General features: G+C 40.0%; 1 protein-coding gene across 10 annotated transcripts in view; it reads right to left on the minus strand.

The window, feature by feature from the left end:
• The window catches only part of iqch (IQ motif containing H), a 185769-nt gene that overhangs the window by 76454 nt on the left and 89179 nt on the right, over positions 1 to 20136 (minus strand). For all 10 annotated transcript variants that reach the window (XR_009508418.1, XM_059953001.1, XM_059952999.1 and 7 more), the window contains one exon: positions 5527 to 5647. Coding sequence is in view for 9 of the 10 variants with exons in the window: in XM_059953001.1 (XP_059808984.1) it covers positions 5527 to 5647 (121 nt within the window). In the remaining variant the exon portion in view is untranslated. The remainder of the gene's footprint in view (positions 1 to 5526; positions 5648 to 20136) is intronic.

A 20136-nucleotide genomic window follows, 5' to 3' on the forward strand; every position in this document is an offset into this window, starting at 1 on the left:
TATCAGACTAAATGCTATGTTTGGCATAAGCCAAAGGCACATAATTAAAAATACACCATCCCTACCGTGATGCATGGTGGTGGCTGCGTCATGAGGACTGCATCGTGCTGTGGGGATGCTTCACTGCAGCAGGCCCTGGAAGGCTTGTGAATGTAGAGGGTAAAATGAATGCAGCAAAGTACAGGGAAATCCTGATGCAATCATCAAGAGAACTGAAACTTGGGAGAAGATTTCTGGTTCAGCAAGACAATGACCCCAAGTGTAATGCCAAAGCTACACAGGAATGGCTTAAAAACAACAAAGTTAATGTTCTGGAGTAGCCAAGTCAGAGTCCAGACCTGAATCCAATTGAGAATTTGTGGCTGGACTTGAAAAGGGTGTTCACTCACAATCCCCACGCAATCTGACAGAACTTGAACAGTTTTGTAAAGAAGTGTGGGGAAAATTGCAGTGTCCAGATGTGCAAAGCTGATAGAGACCTATCCACACAGACTCAAGGCTGTAATGGCTGCCCTAGTTGCATCTCCTAAGTACTGACTTGAAGTGGGTGAGTGTTATGCAATCAATTATTTTGTGTTAAATAATTGTAATACATTTAGAACAATTTGTAGAAATTTGTTTTCACTTTGACACAAAAGAGTCTTTTCAGTTGATCAGTGTCAAAAACGCCAAATTAAATTCACTATGAATCAATGTTGTAAAAAATAAAACATGAAAACTTGTGCGGGGGGGGGGTTGAATACTTTTTATAAGCACTGTATATGTGCATAAGACTTTTGTACAGCTCTGTATATGTATTTTGATAATAAATTTACTTTGATTTTGAGATTATAGAGGTAGTAACAGTTTGAGCTAAGCAAACAGTCCACAAGCAAAAAGCACACGCATACGCTACATTTTTATCCTGAAACTTCTGTTCTTCCACTCTCTACAGATGTTGTCTGATTTACTGAGTGTTTTCAGGATTTCCCGTTTTTATTTCTGATCAAGTATGCACAGGGTACGACCTGTCCTGTACTGGGTAAGTAAACATTTAATGTGCAGAGTATAGGTATCCTGTAGAAATAAGGGTGCTGGAGGTTTTGATCATTTACAGAGATTAAGCAGATTACTTTTTCCTCAGGAGGTTAAAGGCTAGCTTTAACTGTGATCCAAAAGTTAAGTGTTCATAAAATAATATTGTAGGCAGTCATTTCTAGACTTTAATGCAATAACTAAAATGCACAAGTAAAGAAGATGTAAGGAGTCAATATTAACAGTGCACCAAATGCAATTTTTCTTCTTCTGTGCTTTACTATGCTTTATAACTCTGTGGTGGGTTTAATTCAAGGATTTGATTGCTCAGTAAATCAATTTTATAAAATTATTAAGAAAAATAAATAAACAGTGACCTTTCCTTCCTACATCTTTCCAAATGCTACAAGACAGACAAATCAAGTTGAAATGCAACAACTCCTAAAGATTTAACAGGATTATCCACCTTAAGGCTAAACCTAGCAGACCACAATAGAGAAGTGCAAAGCTCTCCCTACCATTGGACATATTTACAAGGAATGCGGCCACAAGGAGCAGCAAATTAGCCCCCTCACAGTAACCATTTCTGCCCTGGTAAAAGTCTTTGGCTGTCAACTTGATCTATGCCTTTTGTCATCTTGTACACCACTATCTTGGGTGGCAGGATGGTGCCACATCTCTGCCAAAGGAGCTGTAAGGCACTCCTTCCTTCCACTAGCCTGCAGGTCTTCTTTGGGCAAGATGCAGCACAGGCTTAGCTCCCCTCAAGGTCACTGGAAGCCACGGGAGCAGGTGGTGGATGGTCGTATGAACAGCAGATGCATATCACAAGTCCTGGTCGTGCGACCATTAATGTCAGGCAGACAATCTCTGACGAGTATTGATAATGGCTGGGGTCACCTGTCTTGTAAAGGCACTGCCCAGAACTAGCAATGGCAAACCACTTCTGTTGAAAAATTTGCCTCGAGCAATCATGGTCATCATACGACATGGCATATAATGAGGAGGATGATGATGATAACTCTTATCAAGTCACCTCTCAAACTCCTTCGCTTCAAAGAAAAAAGCCCCAGCTTGCTCAACTTAACTTCATAAGACTTTCCCTCTAGTTCATGCAGCACCCTGACAAATTTCCTCTGCTTTCAATTGTAGTGTTGAAAGTGATTACAAAAATAGTTAGAGGTAAACTATGAAGGGGTTTGACGGGGTGAGAATTTTAAAGTTGAAGTATTGGTCAGCTGGGTGCTCTTGACAATCAGTGACTCTACTTAATTGGGCAGTTCCAGATTTGAATTTACAGCTTCTCCAACCAGAAAGAACTGTTTGCCATACATAACCAACAAATGAACAGTGATCTGTTGGCAACAAAAAGCAGATCGACATTACTCCATGTGACCAACTTCAATTGCCAGGCTGAATGTGATGGGTCCACGTAGCCCCCTTTTATGCAGCAATATCTCTAATCCAACATTTTATAAGGAACAATGTAATTTGAAGGGATTCGAGTAATAGAACACCACAGCACAAAAACAGGCTCTTCAGTTCATTTAGTCAGTACCCAGTTCCATCCTGCTGCACCCAGACCATGCCCTCCATTATCCTTCCACCATGTACCTATCCAAATTTCTCTTAAATGTTGAAATCGAACAAGCATCCACCACTTGCAAAGTTCAAAGTAAATTTATTATCACAGTACATACATAGTCACTATATAAAACCCTGACATTCATTTCCTTGTGGGCATACTCACTAAGTCCATAATAGAAGAATAACTGTAACAATCAGTGAGAAAGAGTGCACCAATTGGGTGTTCAACCAGTGTGCAAAAGAAAACAAACTGTACAAATATAAACAGAAAGAAATAACAAATAAGCAATAAATATTGAGGACATGAGATGAAAAGTCTTTGAAAATGAGTTCATAGGTTGTGGGAGCATTTCAGTGATGGGGCAAGTGATGTTGAGTGAAGTTATCCCTTCTGGTTCAAGAGCCTGATGGTTGAGGGGTAACAACTGTTCCTGAACCTGGTGCTGTGAGTCTCCTGTACCTTTCTTCCTGATGGCAGCAGCCAGAAGAGAATATGACCTGGGTAGTGGAGTCCCTGACAATGGATGCTGCTTTCCTGCAACAACATTCCACATAGATCTGCTCGATGGTGGGGACATCTCTACCTGAGATGGACTGAGCCATATGCACTACTTTCTGTTCAAAAGCATTGCTGTTTCCATACCAGACTGTGATGCAGCCAGTGAATATACTCTCCTGCACATATCTATAGAAGTTTGGCAAAGATCGTGCCAAATCGTCAGAAACCTCTAAGAAAGCAGATGCACTGCTATCCTTTCTTTATAATTGCACTTACACGTCAGGCACGAGACAGATTCCCTGAATTAAAGACACAAGGAATTTAAAGTTGCTAACCCTCTCTACCTCTGATCCTCCAATGAGGAATGGCTCAAAATTTTGAAGGGATGATTATGTTGAATACTGAGCTGTAGTTGATTAAGAGCATCTTGATGTATGTATCTTTGCTGCCCAGATGTTCCAGGGTTGAATAAAGAGCCTATGCCATGTGAAATACTCCCAGAAACTTCAGCCTCTTCTGATCTGCCGTCATCCCTGCCAGTATCCCCCTCCAATCCACCTGAGCAAGTTTCTCACTTATACCTCTGTAACTCCCTTTATTTAATTGTGATACTGATACATCTGACTTATGTTCTCCTTCTCAAATTGCAGTATGAATTCAATCATATTACGATCACTGCCTCCTCAGGCTCCCTTCACGTTAAGCTGACTATTAAGATCTGGGTTATTACACAATACCCAATCTAAGATGGCCTTTCTAAGTAGGCTCGAGCATAAGCTGCTCTAAAAAGCCATCTTGTAGGCATTCAACAAATTCCTTCTTTTATGATCTGACACCAACCTGATCTTCCCAATCCCCTGGCATATTGAAGTCCAGATTACAATTGTGACTTTATCCTTATTACATGCCCCTTCCAGCTCCATTTGCAATCTCGACCCTACATCTTGGCTACTATTTAAAGGACAATATACAATTTCCATGTTGGTGTTTTTACCCTTGCCATTTCTTAACTCCACCCACACAGATTCGACATTCTTTGGCCCTGTCACCTCTTTCTAAAGATGTAATTCTATCTCTTACCAACAAAGCCACACCACCACCTATGCCTTCCCACCTGTCCTTTTGATACAGAGTACATCCTTTGATGTTAAACTCCCAACTATGACTCTCTTTCAGCCACGACTCAGTGATGCCCTCGTCATACTGACCAATCTCTCATTGTGCCATGAGTTTGTTCACCTTATACTGAATGCTATGTGCATTTATATACAACACTTTCAGTCCTGCATTCTTCACCCTTATGAATTTTGCCTCTGTAGTACAACTCAACTCTTTGCTCTGTCTGCAGTTGTACCAAATCATTGGCTTATTTTTCCTTACATTCGTATTACATATTACATCATCTACTTGTAAACCTGCTGGCACACCCTCAGCTCTATCATACTGATTTCCATCCCTCTGCCATATTAGTTTAAGCCACTTTCAACAGCTCTAGCAAACTTGCCGTCAAGGATATTGGTCCCCCTCGGATTCAACTGCAACCTGTCCCTTTTGTACAGGTCATACCTGCCCCAGAAGAGGTCCCAATCATCCAGAAATCTGAATTCCTGCCCCCTACTCCAATTCTTCAGCCACGCACTTATCTGCCACCTCATTCTATTCCTATCCTCACTGTAATACACGCAGCAATCCCAAGATTACTACCCTTGAGGTCCTTCTTCTCAGCTTCCTTCCTGACTCCCTTTATTCTGTTTTCAGGACTGCCTCCCTTTTTCTTCCTGTGTGGTTGGTGTCAAAATGCACTCCTTATAACACAGCACTGGAATTGATCTCTGGACTCTGGAACGCCCCAAGTTGTAATAGCATCACACTAACCGCTATGCTTCCCTGGTGCCCATTTATAGCTCACCCCTATTTGTCCTTGGGAAGGTGGTGATGAGATGTGTTTTTGAAGTGCTAGAATCCTTTTGGCAAAGACACTCCCAAAGTGTAAGAGAGAAGTGAGCTCCATGATGGAGGTCAAGAGACAATGAAAGGTGTTTGCATGTGCTTAAAGCCTTTATTTATCCTTTTTGATGACAGAGACTACAGGTTCAGTTCCATTATTAGTGCAACAAGAGGATGGTTTTTGGATGAAACATTAAGATGGTTGGGTGAGTGCAATAGATCATAGGGCACAAGTGAACATTTGCCTGACCAGCACCATGAAAATTGAGTTCCTTTTAATCTATGCAACTTGTAAGAAATCTGATGTACCTGTTTCTGTTACGAATCAAATTGATTGAAAAATATTAACAGGATTTCCTAGGTAATAAAAGCATACCATCAGAAGAAACACTATATTTTGACAGCAGAGCATCTTAAACAAATTTTCCCATGTAGGATTTCCTATGTTCTCAAAGCACATCACCAGAAGAAAATCCTACCTTGACAGAGGAACATTTTTAGGTATTTTTCCCATGTGGGGAACATTTCCTGATTTACAGGTCGAGCATGCTCTGCCAAAACTCCAGGCAATTCCTTAGCCATCTTTAGCTCAGAGGGTTCCTGCACAACAAACAAAGACAAACATTAGCATTTTACATATAAAGATATGAACTTTAAAATGGGAAGAGTCAACAGTCACACGGGTCACAGAAGCAAAGGTGAAAACTATTCGTTTATTTGCACTAAATTAACTTCTACCTTTGAATTAAGACCCACACAACTGATGTCACCTGCCCCCATCCACAATTAGAATTATATCCACAAATGTAGAATTATACTTCTTCTTGTATTTTTCATGTGGTTTAACCTTACTATGCTTGCTTGTATTTTTATGTAATCACCTATATGCATGTATAGTACTGTGCAAAAGTCTTAGGCACATATATATAGCTAGGGTGCTCAAGACCTTTGCATAGTACTGTGGTAATTTTATGTATTGTACTACAATGCTGCCGCAAAAAAACACAAATGTCATGACGTATATGAGTGATGATTCTGATATGGGTCTCTACTGTGGATTGAGAGTGGGAAGGGGGCAGGGAGAGGGGGATCATGGTTGGGAAAAGGGGAAGGGGGAACACCAGAGAGACATTCTGTTTCATCAATAAACCAACTGTGTTTAATCAAATGACCTTGCCTGGTGTCTCAGGGCTGGGTTTGTCTGCATCTGCGCCACCCACTGCCCCGACACTCCTTCTCTGCCACCGGTCCCACACCCCTCCTGCAGTACTCCACCCTCGCCCGACTCAAAATCCTTTGCTTGCACCAGATTTATAACCTGCTCTCCGCTCCACATTGACAAATAGAGTACTGTGCAAAAGTCTTAGGTGTCCTAGCTATAAATACATTCCTGAGACTTTTGAACTGTACCGTAATTTGATGAATTTACCAGTTATTATGGTATAATTGCTTCTGTATTTTTCTACAAGCGTCTTAGTTTTCTGTAGCAGATGCCACACCACTTGAATGTGGGTATTTTACAAGCTCATTGTTATCACTGGATAGATTGTTATCTCTGGTCTGGGTATGAGATGACCGTGACAGCTTTTTCCTTTGTTTTGTTTGGCTTGTCTTTCTTGTTCATTTTGCATTTTGTAACACATGACAAAACAGCCATGAGCAACAAGTCTAATGCCTCATTCTTGACTTCCGAAGAGTCTTTGGATCACAAAAGATCTTGTCTCGCATTGTCAGGAACAGGGATCATAGTCAATATTTCAGCCCCAGCCAAAGATTTCACAGCCATAACTAATATTGTACAGTTGTTAACTAAAGTATAGATTTGGTCAGTACCATACCGTGTGGTGGATTTGGCCACTGAGCCCTCAAGAAAATTACTGCTGGCTTTTAATTGTGTCCTACGGTTTAGATTTTTTTTGTAATTTATTATTACAGTTGTGGCATGCTGCTTTCTATTGACTGCACCTGCTGAGTGTGTGATGGTGGCAATGGAAGTAATTTAACACTCATTCATACAAAGAATTTAAGCGTATCATCTTAGCTGATGCTTCATTTCAGTGGTGCCTGAATTCTTGAACTGTTGAGTACGACACTACTTGGAGTAGATCTTAAATCAAACTCAGTTAAAGTAGGTACCTATTACCATATATGTTGAGACTCAGTTTCTTGCAGGCATTTCAAAGTAAATTTATTATCAAACTACATACATGTCACAGGATACAACCCTAAGATTCATTTTCTTGTAGGCATACACATGAAATTCAAGAAACACAACAGAATTATTGAAAGACCACACCCAACAGGATGAACAAACAACCAATGTGCAAAAGACAATAAACAGTATAAATACAAAAGATAAAATAATAATAAATAAGCAATAAGGGTCAAGAACATGAGACGAAGAGTCCTTGAAAGTGAGTCCATAGGTTGTGGGAACAGTTCAGTGATTGATTGAGTGAAGATATCTCCTTTGGTTAAAGAGCCTGAAAGTTAACAGGTAATAACTGTTTCTGAACCAGAGTTTCCTGTACCTTGTTCCTAATGGCAGCAGAGAGAAAAGTACATGGCCTGGATGATAGGAGGCTGATGCTTTTGGTAGTGCTCTTTGTAGATGTGTTCAATTGTGGGCAGGGAAATCATTTGACATGCTGGTGGTTTAATGTAATTTATGGAACAATCTGAAAAGAGTGGGTTTACCCCAGAATCTTGTACAAGGTGCTTCCCCTATCCCTTATCATGTGAAACAGGGAGAATTGCTACTCATTATTCCTTCAACAGTTTGTGGGATGTCGCTATGTGCAAAATGGTTGATGCATCTTTGCTCATGCATAGACCTACTCATAGACCTTGGTGTTTACAACCAGAAACTCCTCAAGCTTAATCCTTTTGTGGCGTTGATCTTCATTATCTGTTTTAAACTCTTGTAGCAAATATCATAAGAGCGAAAATGTAAACCCAAAGTGGGAAAGGATTAGGAACAGGAAGTCATAGTTTAGATAAAGGGGTAGGAGATTAATTGTACATAGATTAAAGGCCAATTATAAGCAGTTTCTAGCCTGTGAATGTAAACATCCTCACTACTACAATCATTCCCACTTGTTCACCATTCTCCTGGCCAGTTGTGCATTTCCCCACCTCACCTTTGGCAACAGCAGCTTCAGTCCCCGAGGAGCCATTTTCCTGAAAATTCCTTTCACAGACCCTTGCACCTCCCTTCCATTATCTTCCCTGAGTATCCTAACTTGCCTCGTGCCATTCACCCATCATTTCGTGCCTTCCTATCCTCATTTTGAAATTCTCATCCTTTTGAACAGATTTCTCTGAGGCAGGGGTTCCTAACCTTTTTATGCTATGGACCAATACCATTAAGCAAGGGACCTATGGACCCTAGGTTGGGGACCCCTGCTCTAAGGCCTTTCATCTCCCCTACTTGGAACATTGCCTGGCATTCTGAGATCTCTGCATTCCTCACTTCTTCACACTGAAGTTTCTTCCCCATCTTTAAATATGGTCTTTAGATCAACCTTTGTGACCAAGCTTTTGGTCAGTACTCTATGTTAATAGCTTGCTTTCTTTGGAACATCTTACTAAGTAATGCATGCTAAGAATGCTTACCAATGGTACTGCATTATTTAATATAATGGTGCTTTTGCTAGATGGGGTTAGATAGCATGTGCTGTAGAGAAACAGACCATTCAGCCTAACCAGCCCATGCTAGTGCACTTGTTCCATTGTAACTATCAGCAGGACACTCTCTTCCTTAAATGCATGTCCAGTTTCCTGTGAAATATATCCACCATTATTGTCATGTATGAAAGGGTTAATAGTACTGTTAGTTTGTCCAGCTATATTAAATTTATTAGACCTTCTAAAAAGAAATGAACTATGCCATGGTAGCATAGCGGTTAGCATGGCACCGTCCAGAGTTCAATTCCAGTGTCCCCTGTAGGATTGTCACTGTACATCCTTCACATGGAATGTGTGGATTTTTCCCAGGTCCATTGATTTCCTCCCACGGTCCATTGATGTACCACATAGGTTAATTGGTCATTGTAAATTGTCCTGCGATTAGATTAAATTGGAGTTGTTGGGCAGTGCAGTTTAAAAGGCCAGAAGGAACTACTCTGCACTGTATCTAAATAAAAAAATTATAAAGACAAGAGATTCTGCAGATGCTGTCAATCCAGAGCAATGCACATAAAATGCTGTGTGTCCAGCATTTTGTGTGTGTTAATCATGGCAAATGGATTCTAACATAAGCAAATGCATTATGCCAGTGAGAAATGCCATGAGTATCACTGTCTGTGGGACCTGTATCCAAGTGAGTCAATGTCTTTGCATCTGTCACTCAGTGAGAGTCACTGTCTCGCACAATGAGCCCAAGTGTCTGGGATGCCCAATCCTGGTGAGAGTTAGTGTCTTTGGGAATGTGGTTCAGGGAGAGTGTTTCCTTTCCAAGGTCACAGAGAGATGGTAATCTTCCCTGCACAATGCAACAGATCTTTGTGAAAGTCTCTCTGGCATCAGCAGTACTCAGGAAGGAGCAGTAGATTCCGTAAAGGGAATGGCAAGTTAGGGCAGGGAATCTGATCTACAAATTATAGCTGTGGGGCCAATAATATAGATGGAGCAGAGAAAATAGAAGTGGATGTTAGTGTGTGATTGTGTACGTATTATGCAATATGAAACGAGAAAGAGAGTTCAAAAGTTTCAGTAACTATTATGTGTTAAAGTTGTCTGGATAATATAGAGGCTGTACTACATTTAAAAAGTGCACTTTTGATTACCGAATCTAAATTAACGATTTTTAAAGATTAACTTTATTTGTCATATGTCCATCAAAACATACAGTGAAATGTATCATTTGTGTCACCGACTAACATAGTCTGAAGATGTGCTGCTGAGGGCAGTCTACAGGTGTTGCCATGCTTCCTATGCCAACATAACATGACCACAATTTACTAACCCTAACTTGAATGTCTTTGGAAATGTTTGGAGGAAACCGGACCACCCACAGGAAACCCACACAGTCATAGTGAGATTGTACATGTCCTTACAGACAGTGACGGGAATTGAACCTCGATGGCTGACCACTGGTGCTATAATAGCAGTACAATAACAACTACACTACTGTGTTGCATTAGTGCTTATTTTTAAAATGTGAACATTAGTGGCCCCAACAGTGATCCTTGTAGTAACCTCTACCGACTTTCCTCCACTGCATTTAGCTGCCTTTTGTTCCTAATCTCTGTTTTCTGTCTTGAAGTCAGCTAGCAATCCATTCTGATACATTCGTTGACCTTATTCGTTGGTTTATTATGAGATATCTTATAAAAGTCATTTCAAAAAATTTAGATGATTTGCAGCAAGTGAATTGGCATTATCTGTTAATGTCTCACAAAATTTAATGAGCCTGGTCAAACAAAATTTCCTCTTTTGGAATCCATATTTACTATTATATTTTTCATTTCTAGATATTGCAGAAATTCTCCTCTATGGTTTTCCTGCCACCATTGTTGAAATTGGTTTACAGCTGCTTGGAAAGGTTCCTTTTCCATTCTTGAGTATAGGTATTACATTCACCATTTTACAGTCTTCTGGCAATATACAGTGCCTATGAAAAGTATTTATCCCCCCCCCCTCGCCCCTTGGAAGTTTTCATGTTTTATTGTTTTACAACTTGAATCACAATGGATTTAATTTGGCTTTTTTGACACTGATCAGCAGAAAAAGACTGTGTCAAAGTGAAAACAAATCTCTACAAAATGATCTAAATTAATTACAAATATAAAACACAAAATAATTGATTGCATAAATATTCACCGCCTTCAAGTCAGTATTTAGAAGGTGCATCTTTAGCAACAATTACAGCCTTGAGTCTGTGGGGAAAGGTCTCTATCAGCTTTGCACACTAGACACTGCATTTTTTCCCCATTCTTCTTTACAAAACTGCTCAAGCTCTGTCAGATTGCATGGGGATCGGAAGTGAACAGCCCTTTTCAAATCCAGCCACAAATTCTCAATTGGATTGAGATCTGGACTCTGATTTGGCCACTCCAGGACATTAACTTTGTTGTTTTTAAACCATTCCTGTGTACCTTTGGCTTTATGTTAGGGGTCATTGTCTTGCTGGAAAACAAATCTTCTCCCGAGTCGCAGTTCTCTAACAGGCTGCATCAGGTTTTCCTCTAGGATTTCCCTGTATCATATTACATTCATTTTACCGTCTACCTTCACAAGCCTTCCAGGACCTGTTGTAGTGAAGCATCCCCACAGCATGATGCAGTTACCACCATGCTTCACAGTAGGGATGGTGCATTTTTGTTGATGAGTGGTGCTTGGCTTACACCAAACTAAGCATTTAGTCTGATGGCCAAAAGACTCAATTTTGATTCCAGCTGACTTCAGAGTCTCCCACATGCCTTCTGGCAAACTCTAACTAAGATTTCATGTGAGTTATTTTAACAGTGGCATTCTCTTTGCCACTCTCCCATAAAGCTGTGACTGGTGAAGTATCCAGACAACAGTTATTATATGCGCAGTCTCTTCCACCTCAGCCACCCTCAGACTTGTCATAGGCCTTTTGGTGGCCTCCCTCATTAGTCACCTTCTTGCATGACCTACTTAGTTTTTGAGGATGTCCTACTCCAGGCAGATTTACAGCTGTGCCATATTCATTCCATTTATTGATGACTGACTTAACTGTAGTCCAAGGAATATTCAATGACTTGGAAGTTTTCTTGTATCCATCTCCCGACTTGTGCTTTTCAAAAACTTTTCACAAAGTTGCTTGAAGTGTTCTTTTGTCTTCATGGTGTAGTTTTTGCCAGGATACTGACTCACCAGTAGTTGGACCTTCCAGATACAGGTGTATTTTTACAATTAACTGAAACACTCGACTGCACACAGGTCTCGAAAAACAGATTTCTATTTAACTAATTACGTGACTTCTGAAACCAACTGGCTGCACCAGTGATGATTTGGTGTGTCATATTAAAGGGTGGGGGTGTACCTCATTCCAATAAACCTTAAATATACATATGTAGTAAAACTTCTACCTCACTTTTTCACAGATTCCTTTAAAATGTGTGGATGTAACCCATCAGGACCAGGCGTTTACTCATTTTTTTGGTTTTGTTACACTAAGTTTTAATTAAAATATCCTTGTTTTTCTATTTATCAGATAGATGATACATGGAATTATCTTGTCTGTTCCTTATAGGCCCCATTCCCATCTGAACTATAACTTTCCTTTCCGAATGATGCAACTGCTTTACTAATTTACTAATTTCCTTGATAATTTAATGTCATAGTTCTTTCTAATTAGACCAGAATCATAAAAATATGCTTTATAATCAATTGTGTCTTTTTTGGTCAATAAAAGAGCTAACCAACCTAAGCCTTTCTTTTAGCGCCAAGGGTGTAGCCCTGCAGCTTATAACTCTTATCAGTATCCAAGTACTGTTGAAATGTAATGAGATTGGACAATGACTGCTCTAGGGCAAGGAGTTGTATTAGGGTTGTTATTGAGAAGCTTGAGAAACACACAGAGACCTTGTAAAGGCAATAGAAGTGAATCTCCTCAATAATCACCCTCCTATATGTCTCATCTATGGAAAGAGTTTGCTGTTCCCACATTGGCCTCATGAGCCACCTCAGAGCACACAGAACCAGAGTGAAAGCAAGTCACCTTTGATTTTGAAGGACATCCGAAGAAAACATAATGAGAGTGTCTACCTCTGTCACTCTTTCAGGCTGTAAGGTCCAGACTACTGCAATCTGCTGTGTGATAATGTTCTGCCTCATCTCCCTCTCCACCAATTGCTTTAAATTTCTTCCTCTTGGTTTTTAATTCATATGCAAAGAAAAACATATCCCCCCTGTTTACTTGATCTAAGCCTTTTATAATGTCATATATCACAATAAGTCTTACGCTCAGCCTCCCCCGTTTCAAAGAACTCTAACGTATTTTATTTTACTGAGATAAAGCGCAGAATAGGCCCTTTCGAACCACGCCGCCCAACAATCCCCGAATTTTTAATCCTAGCCTAATCACAATCCAATTTACAATGACCAACTAACCTACCAGCCCATAGGTCTTTGGACTGTGGGAGGAAACCAGAGCACCTGAAGGAAACCCACATGGTCACAGGGAGAATGTACAAACTCTTTACAGGTAGTGGTGGGAATTGAACCTGTGTCACCTGTACCGTAAAGAGTTATGCTAACCACTACGCTACCATGCCACCCCAATCTTCTGTCATAGCTATAATTATTCTGTCCTGCAACACCTTCGTAAATCTCATCAAAACCCTTTCTGGTGGAATCACATAGTTCTTGTATTGGTCACTATGCTATGCTTGTTACTGTTACTTTTCCTGAATCCAGATTGAATCGTCCTGAGGAAAGGTCTTGGCTTGAAACATAGTTTCTTTATTCCTTTCTATGGATGCTGCCTGACCTGTTGAGTTTCTCCAGAAATTTGTGTGTGTTATTTTTCTTTGCCCCTTTATGTAATTCCTTTAAGGTATGGAGTCCATACTGTACAGATATAGGTCTTTCAGCTTACCGTGTCCGTGATGTTAGTTATTATTATCTGTATCAATCCCATTTACTCATATTTGGTCCATAGCCAAATATGCTATCTCAAACTGCAGATCTCCTTGTGTTTTCACATGCTTCTGCACTGAAGGTACTAAATACATTCAAGTTGTTAAAGACTCTGCATTCTATATTACATTATAAATAATGCACCATTATAAATATTATTTTGTACTACAATATTACACTCAATGGCAAGTTCGTTTGATACAGGAGCAGAAGCCAGTGTGGTCTTCAGCTGCTGTAACCCATCCACCTCAAGATTCGACACGCATGTTCAGAGATGTTCTTCTGCACACTACTGTTGTAATGTGTGGTTATCTCAGTTACAGTTGCCTCCCTGTCAACTTGAACCAGCGCTGCCATTTTCCTCTGACATCTCTCTTTAACAAAACAGTTTTGCTCACAGAATTGCCGCTCACCAGATTTTTGTTTTGTACTTTGCATCATTCTCCATAAACTCTAGAGTCCGTTGTGTGTGAAAATCCCAGGAGATCAAATCACCCCATCTGGCACCAACAATCATTCCACGGTCAAAGTCACTTAGATCACATTTTTTCTCCATTCTGTTGCTTGCTCTAAACAACAACTGAACCTCTTAACCATGTCTGCATGCTTCAATGCATTGAGTTTCAGTCACATGATTGGCTGATTAGGTATTTGCATTAATGAGCAGGTGTACATGTGTACCTAATAAACTGACCACTGAGTATATATCAGAATCAGGTTTATTATCACCAGCATGTGATGTGAAATTTACTAACTCAAAATATTACTGTAATGAAGCTTTTGCTGGGAACAGATGGGTTTTAAATACAGAGCTCAAAACCCAGTATTGGAAACCAGCAAAGGAAGTCCTCAGGTTACTGGCAGATAATTGCACAATAAATTTAAATATCAAAACAAAAATCTTTGTGTATTTTATTTGAGTTATGTGAGCTGGTTTTCATATGAACGAGTGGCCCATTATGGCCCAATACAGTATAACCACAATTGTCAGGTTTTATTATTTTTCTTTCTTAGTTACACATCTTTTTGCTTTTCCATTCTCTTACTTGAGTTGTTTCCAATCATCAACAAAGTGAATTATTGGTAGTCTGCTCACTGTTTCCCAACAATACTTCTAAAAGATCTTTCGGATGCTCTGCAGATGGAGACATGAATGCATTGATCAAATAAATTCAAAGTTCAAAGTAAATTTATTATCAAAGTACGTACAGTATATGTCACCATATGCTACCCTGAGATTAATTTTCTTGCAGACATTCACAAGAAAACAAAGAAATACAATAGAATCAGTGAAAAATTACACACACAGACTGACAAACAATGTGCAAAAGGAGACAGACTGCGCAAATAAATAAAATAAATAATACTGACAACTTGAGCCGTAGAGTCCCTGAAAGTGAGTCTATAGGATGTGGAATCAGTTCAGAGTTGAGATGAGTGAAGTTATCCATGCCAGTTCAGGAGCCTGAAGTTGGTAGGGCAATACATGCTTCCGAACCTGGTGTGTGGGACCTAAGGTGGTAGCAAGAAAAGAGCATGGCCTTGATGGTGATCCTCTTCACGGCAGTAGAGCAGGTCATGGACAAACATGTCAGAATGGGAATGGGAGTGGGGTGGTTTGAATTGAAATGGGTAGCTACTGAGAGAATCTACCTTTTGTAGTGGAAAGAGCAAAGGTGTTCAACAAGGTGGTCCCCCAATCTGCATTAGGTCTCACCTCCTGCTACGATGAGGCCAAAGTCAGGCTGAGGAGCAACACCTCATATTCTGTCTGGATAGCTTCTAACCTAATGGCATGAACATTGATTCCTCTAAGTTTAAGTAATTTCTCTCCCCTCAGTCCTCCTCACTTCTTCCATTCCTCACTCTGGTTCCCCTCTTCCTCCTCCTTCTCTCTCCTCCACTGTCCTCTCCTACTATATTCAATCTTCTTCAGCCCTTTACCTCTTCTACCTAGCACCTCCCAGCTTCCCACTTCATTCCCCCCCCAACCACTCATCTGACCCCTCACCTGGTTTCACCAATTACCTGCCAGCTTATACTCTACCATTCTCCCCCACACCTTCTTAATCTGGTTTCTTCCCCTTTCTTTCCAGTTCTGAAGAAGAGTCTTGATCTGAAACATTGACAGTTTATTTCCCTCCATAGATGCTGCCTGACCTGCTGAGTTTCTCCAGCATTTTGTGTGTTGCTCTAGATATCCAGCACCTGCAGAATCCCTTGTATTTGTGGTTATAGAAAAAACAATATGACCTATTGGATGAACACATATTCTCTCACTTTGTGCCAATTCTATTGAAGGGTTGTTGATTTGAAGCACAAAGCTTGTTTCACTATCTCTACTGAAGCTACTCACCCTGCAGAGTACATCCAGCACTTTTGTGTTCTGTTGTTGTCACTGAGGTGAGATTGTTTTGAGGCTAATACCATTTTGCAGATTAAGGGTTTTTACTTAAAAGCAGATTCAGTCCTAAACAAAATTTAGACTCTGAATAAATTTATCAGTTTCCTTTACTTCTGCCTCATTGAATAGGATATTAAAATATATACCAATAATTCAAGGCACTTTAAATATTACTAATCATCTTATTTTAAGGCCATTCAGGAACAGTTCAGCGGTAAATTGAAGAACTATACAAACCTGCGCTCAGTGACCACTTTATCAGTGACACCAGTACACCTGCACATTAATGCAAATATCTAATTAGCCAATCATGTGCCAGAAACTCAATGCATAGAAGCATGAAGACATGGTGAAATCAGAATGTGGAAGAAATGTGATCTAAGTGTCTTTGATCGTGGAATAATTGTTGGTGCTAGATGGTGTGGTTTGACTATCTCAGAAACTGCTCATCTTCTGGGATTTTCAAGCACAACAGTCTCTAGAGTTTACAGTTCTGTGGGTGAAAATGCCTTGTTAATAGAGGTCAGAGGAGAATGGCCAGACTGGTTCAAACTGACAGGAAGGTGACAATAATTCAAATAACCATGTGATACAACAGTGGTGTGCAGAAGAGCAGCTCTGAACACACAACACGTCGAACCTTGAAGTGGACAGGCTACAGCAGCAGAAGACCACAAACGTACACTCAGTGGCCACTTTATTAGACAAAGAAGGTACTGAATAAAGTGGCCACTGAGTGTATATTTGTGCTTTATGCAGGTCAGATATAATGAGGGTTGTACTCCTGTCCCACACTACAAAGGCCATGCCACCTGTCCAACCTTCATAACGGTGTGTAAAGATGTTGCAGCAGTCACAGAGTTTTGTTCACTCTTGCACAATTTTGTCACACAATTGTTTACGTTGGAAGTGGAAGTAATTCAGAATGCACATTTTAAGCATTTGTGCGAGAAAAGTGGCAATCATAAATTTCTACCCTGTAGTTTTAAATTACCATTTTAAGTTACTAGCAACTGGAATTATAGCATTGCTCAGGTTTAATACAATTTAAATGAGATCTTTAATGCTTTATTTCTTTTAAATTCTCTGAATTAAAAAAGCAGCACACTGCATAAATGACATACATTTACCTATTTGGATCCCTGCCCGGACTGAAATCCTTTACATTCCCTTTTATTCCCCGATCTCCTGAGGTGCTGACTATCTTTTATGTTCCACAGGAGCCAACTGACAGAAGTGTGCTGGCTAGAGTGAATTCACATTATCTGGTCTGTTAGCCCAGGTCTCCAGATTATTCACAAGTAGTGTAATCACACCATAATGTCCTTTGTATAAAATCAGCTATCAAACTGCCTTGGAATAGGAGAGGGCCATTCAGTCCTTTGAATCTGTTCCACCACTCAATTTAAACATGATTGATCTGTATCCTAACATTATCCATCCATCTTGGCCCTGTATCGCTTAATACCATTGCCTAATGAAAAGCTATCAATCTCAGTTTAAAATTTTTAAATTGACTTCCAGGCACAACAAGGAGAGTGACCCAGACTTCTACCATTCTATAAAATAAGATGTAATTCCAAATATCCATATAAACAGGGATGGCTAATATGAGAGGGCATAATTTGGAGGAAAGTATAAAGGGGATGTCGGGGTAGTGTTTTTTTTACACAGAGTATGGAATGCTCTGTCAGAAGTGGTGGTAGAGGTAGATACATTTGGGGTCATTTAAGAAACACTTAGATTAGGACATGGATGAAAGAAAATGGAGGACTATATGTGAGGAAAAGGTTAGACTGATTTTAGAGTAAGTGAAAAGGTTGGCACAACATTGTGGTCGTGGGGCCATAACTTGTGCTGTATTATTCTATGTTCTATATTCTAAACAGCCAAGTTCTAAATACAATGTTATATTGTCAAGCTCAGGACAGCCCTATCACAGGAGGTTGTTCATTTACAGTTACCTTAGCAATCAAATTATCTATCTGAAATGTATCTGGTCCATCCTCATAATTACTGGGGGCTGTAAGAGTAGGTCAGATGATGAGTGGTGCAACACACTCCTCACAAATTTTCATCATCGACAAATCATCTCAGGTACAGTACATGTAATGAGATGCTCTCTGTTAGCCAGGTTGAATGGAGCTTCAACAACACTCATGAATTCGACACCATCCAGGATAAAGCAGACCACTGGATTGACTGATGCACCAAGGATACTTTGACAGCACCTCTCAAACGCACAATTTCCACTACCAAGAAGGACTAGGCAGCAGACTGCCATCGCACCTGCTTTTCTTTCTAAGTTACATTAAATCCCAAATTGGAAATACACTGTCAAAACATACACAAAATGCTGGAGAAACTCAACAGACCAGGCAGCATCTATGGAGAGAAATAAACAGTGATGTTTCGAGCCAAGGTCCTTCATCAGGACGGTTTGTGTCTTGGCCCAAAACGTCGACTGCTTATTGTTTTCCGTAGCTGTTGTCTGTCCTGCTGTGTTCCTCAAGTATTTTTTTTTGCGTGTTGTTACTCTGGATTTTCAGCATCTGAAGAATTTATTTGTGCCATTTGTTCCTTATTACCACCAGGTTTAAATTCTGGTATTCCCTACCAACATTAATGGAATACCTAACCTGAAGGACTGCAGCAATTCAACAAGGTGGTTCTTCATCACGTCCTCAAGGACAGTTCGGGCAGGTCTTGCCAAGGTAAATGAACAATAATCAATTCCTAATTTAACCTCAAATCAGCTATTAGCCGTCTACACTCCTGGGGAACCTAAATGCAATCTGTATAGCTTGTCCTCAATTTAATCCAACTCCAGATGTTGATCTTAAATGGTTACAGTTGGATAACTGTTGCATGACTCTGCTCTCTACTATTGAGTGGCTTTTAAGTGTTGAATTTTAAATATTACTTCATACTGCCAAACTTTGGAACTAGTTACAGTTTGAATCACATTCATTTGCGGTGAAATCAAATTCCAATGCAAACACTCGGAGGCCCCTTTCCCTAAGTTGGTGGTGGTGGTGGGGGGGGGGTGCTTTTCCTGATGTCATAACTCAGGTCGAATGCCACATGGCCATTCACCCCATGTGGAGCGTTTTTGGGGCTGGATAATGTGCCATATTTCTTCACAATTGACTGATCTTCTTAACGAAAAAATGCAGTGAATTTAGCATTGGTTCTGCGATTTAATATGTTACTTAATCACCTCACCTCCCCTATCCATCTACTGCCTTTTTATTTTATTTCTACGCAAATGCTGTTCAGTATCCAAAATGTAAAATGTATATTTTTAAAATTGAGGAATGTTCAATTATCATTGTTTTTATCTCTTAGAGCAGAAGTACATATTGCACAATCCCCTTGCAAAAGGACTCACTATGTTAGCATATTACTATACAAATGCCTCATTTTTTGTTTTTCACTGTTAATGGAAAATGTTTTGTAAAATATTTGTTGCGTCTATTGAACCCATCTGAGACAATTTCCTCTTATATCTAATGACCCATCACACTTATGTGAAATGCAATTCGATGTGGCTTCAGCATGCATTAAGTGGAATTGAGAGCAGCATACATACTCTGTGTCCACATGGTATTATCTGCTCACTCTACCTTGAGAGGCTGCGTCGCTCATTATCCAGACTTCAGCCCGAGTTCCACAGAAAGACTTAGGCCTGTTTAAAACTGAAGAGCCTTTTTTTCTTTTATAAAATAATAGGGACACATATGTTATGCCGGAACACACAAGCAGAAAACAACTGCTTTAAATGCCTGGCATAGGATCCCAGAAGCTCTTCCATCTTGCACTCTTCTGTTCAGCTACATTTTCTTTTCTTAAATACCACATGGGGTCCACTTTCTTCTTTTCTTTGGATTAATTACCCTTCTTCAAGCTGAGACCAATTACTCCCAATAATTAAAGTATGCACATGTAGATTTACAAGAGGGTAAACAAAAAATAGCTCCATTTCTGAATACAGTATTTATAATATTTTTTCTGCTATTCTCCTCCCCTTCTCCTGTGAGGTTAAGGTTCCATGGTCACTTGCTGCCCTCTGGAA

The sequence above is a fragment of the Hypanus sabinus genome, chromosome 28 (genome assembly GCF_030144855.1).
Source record: "Hypanus sabinus isolate sHypSab1 chromosome 28, sHypSab1.hap1, whole genome shotgun sequence".
Classification (NCBI taxonomy): domain Eukaryota; kingdom Metazoa; phylum Chordata; class Chondrichthyes; order Myliobatiformes; family Dasyatidae; genus Hypanus; species Hypanus sabinus.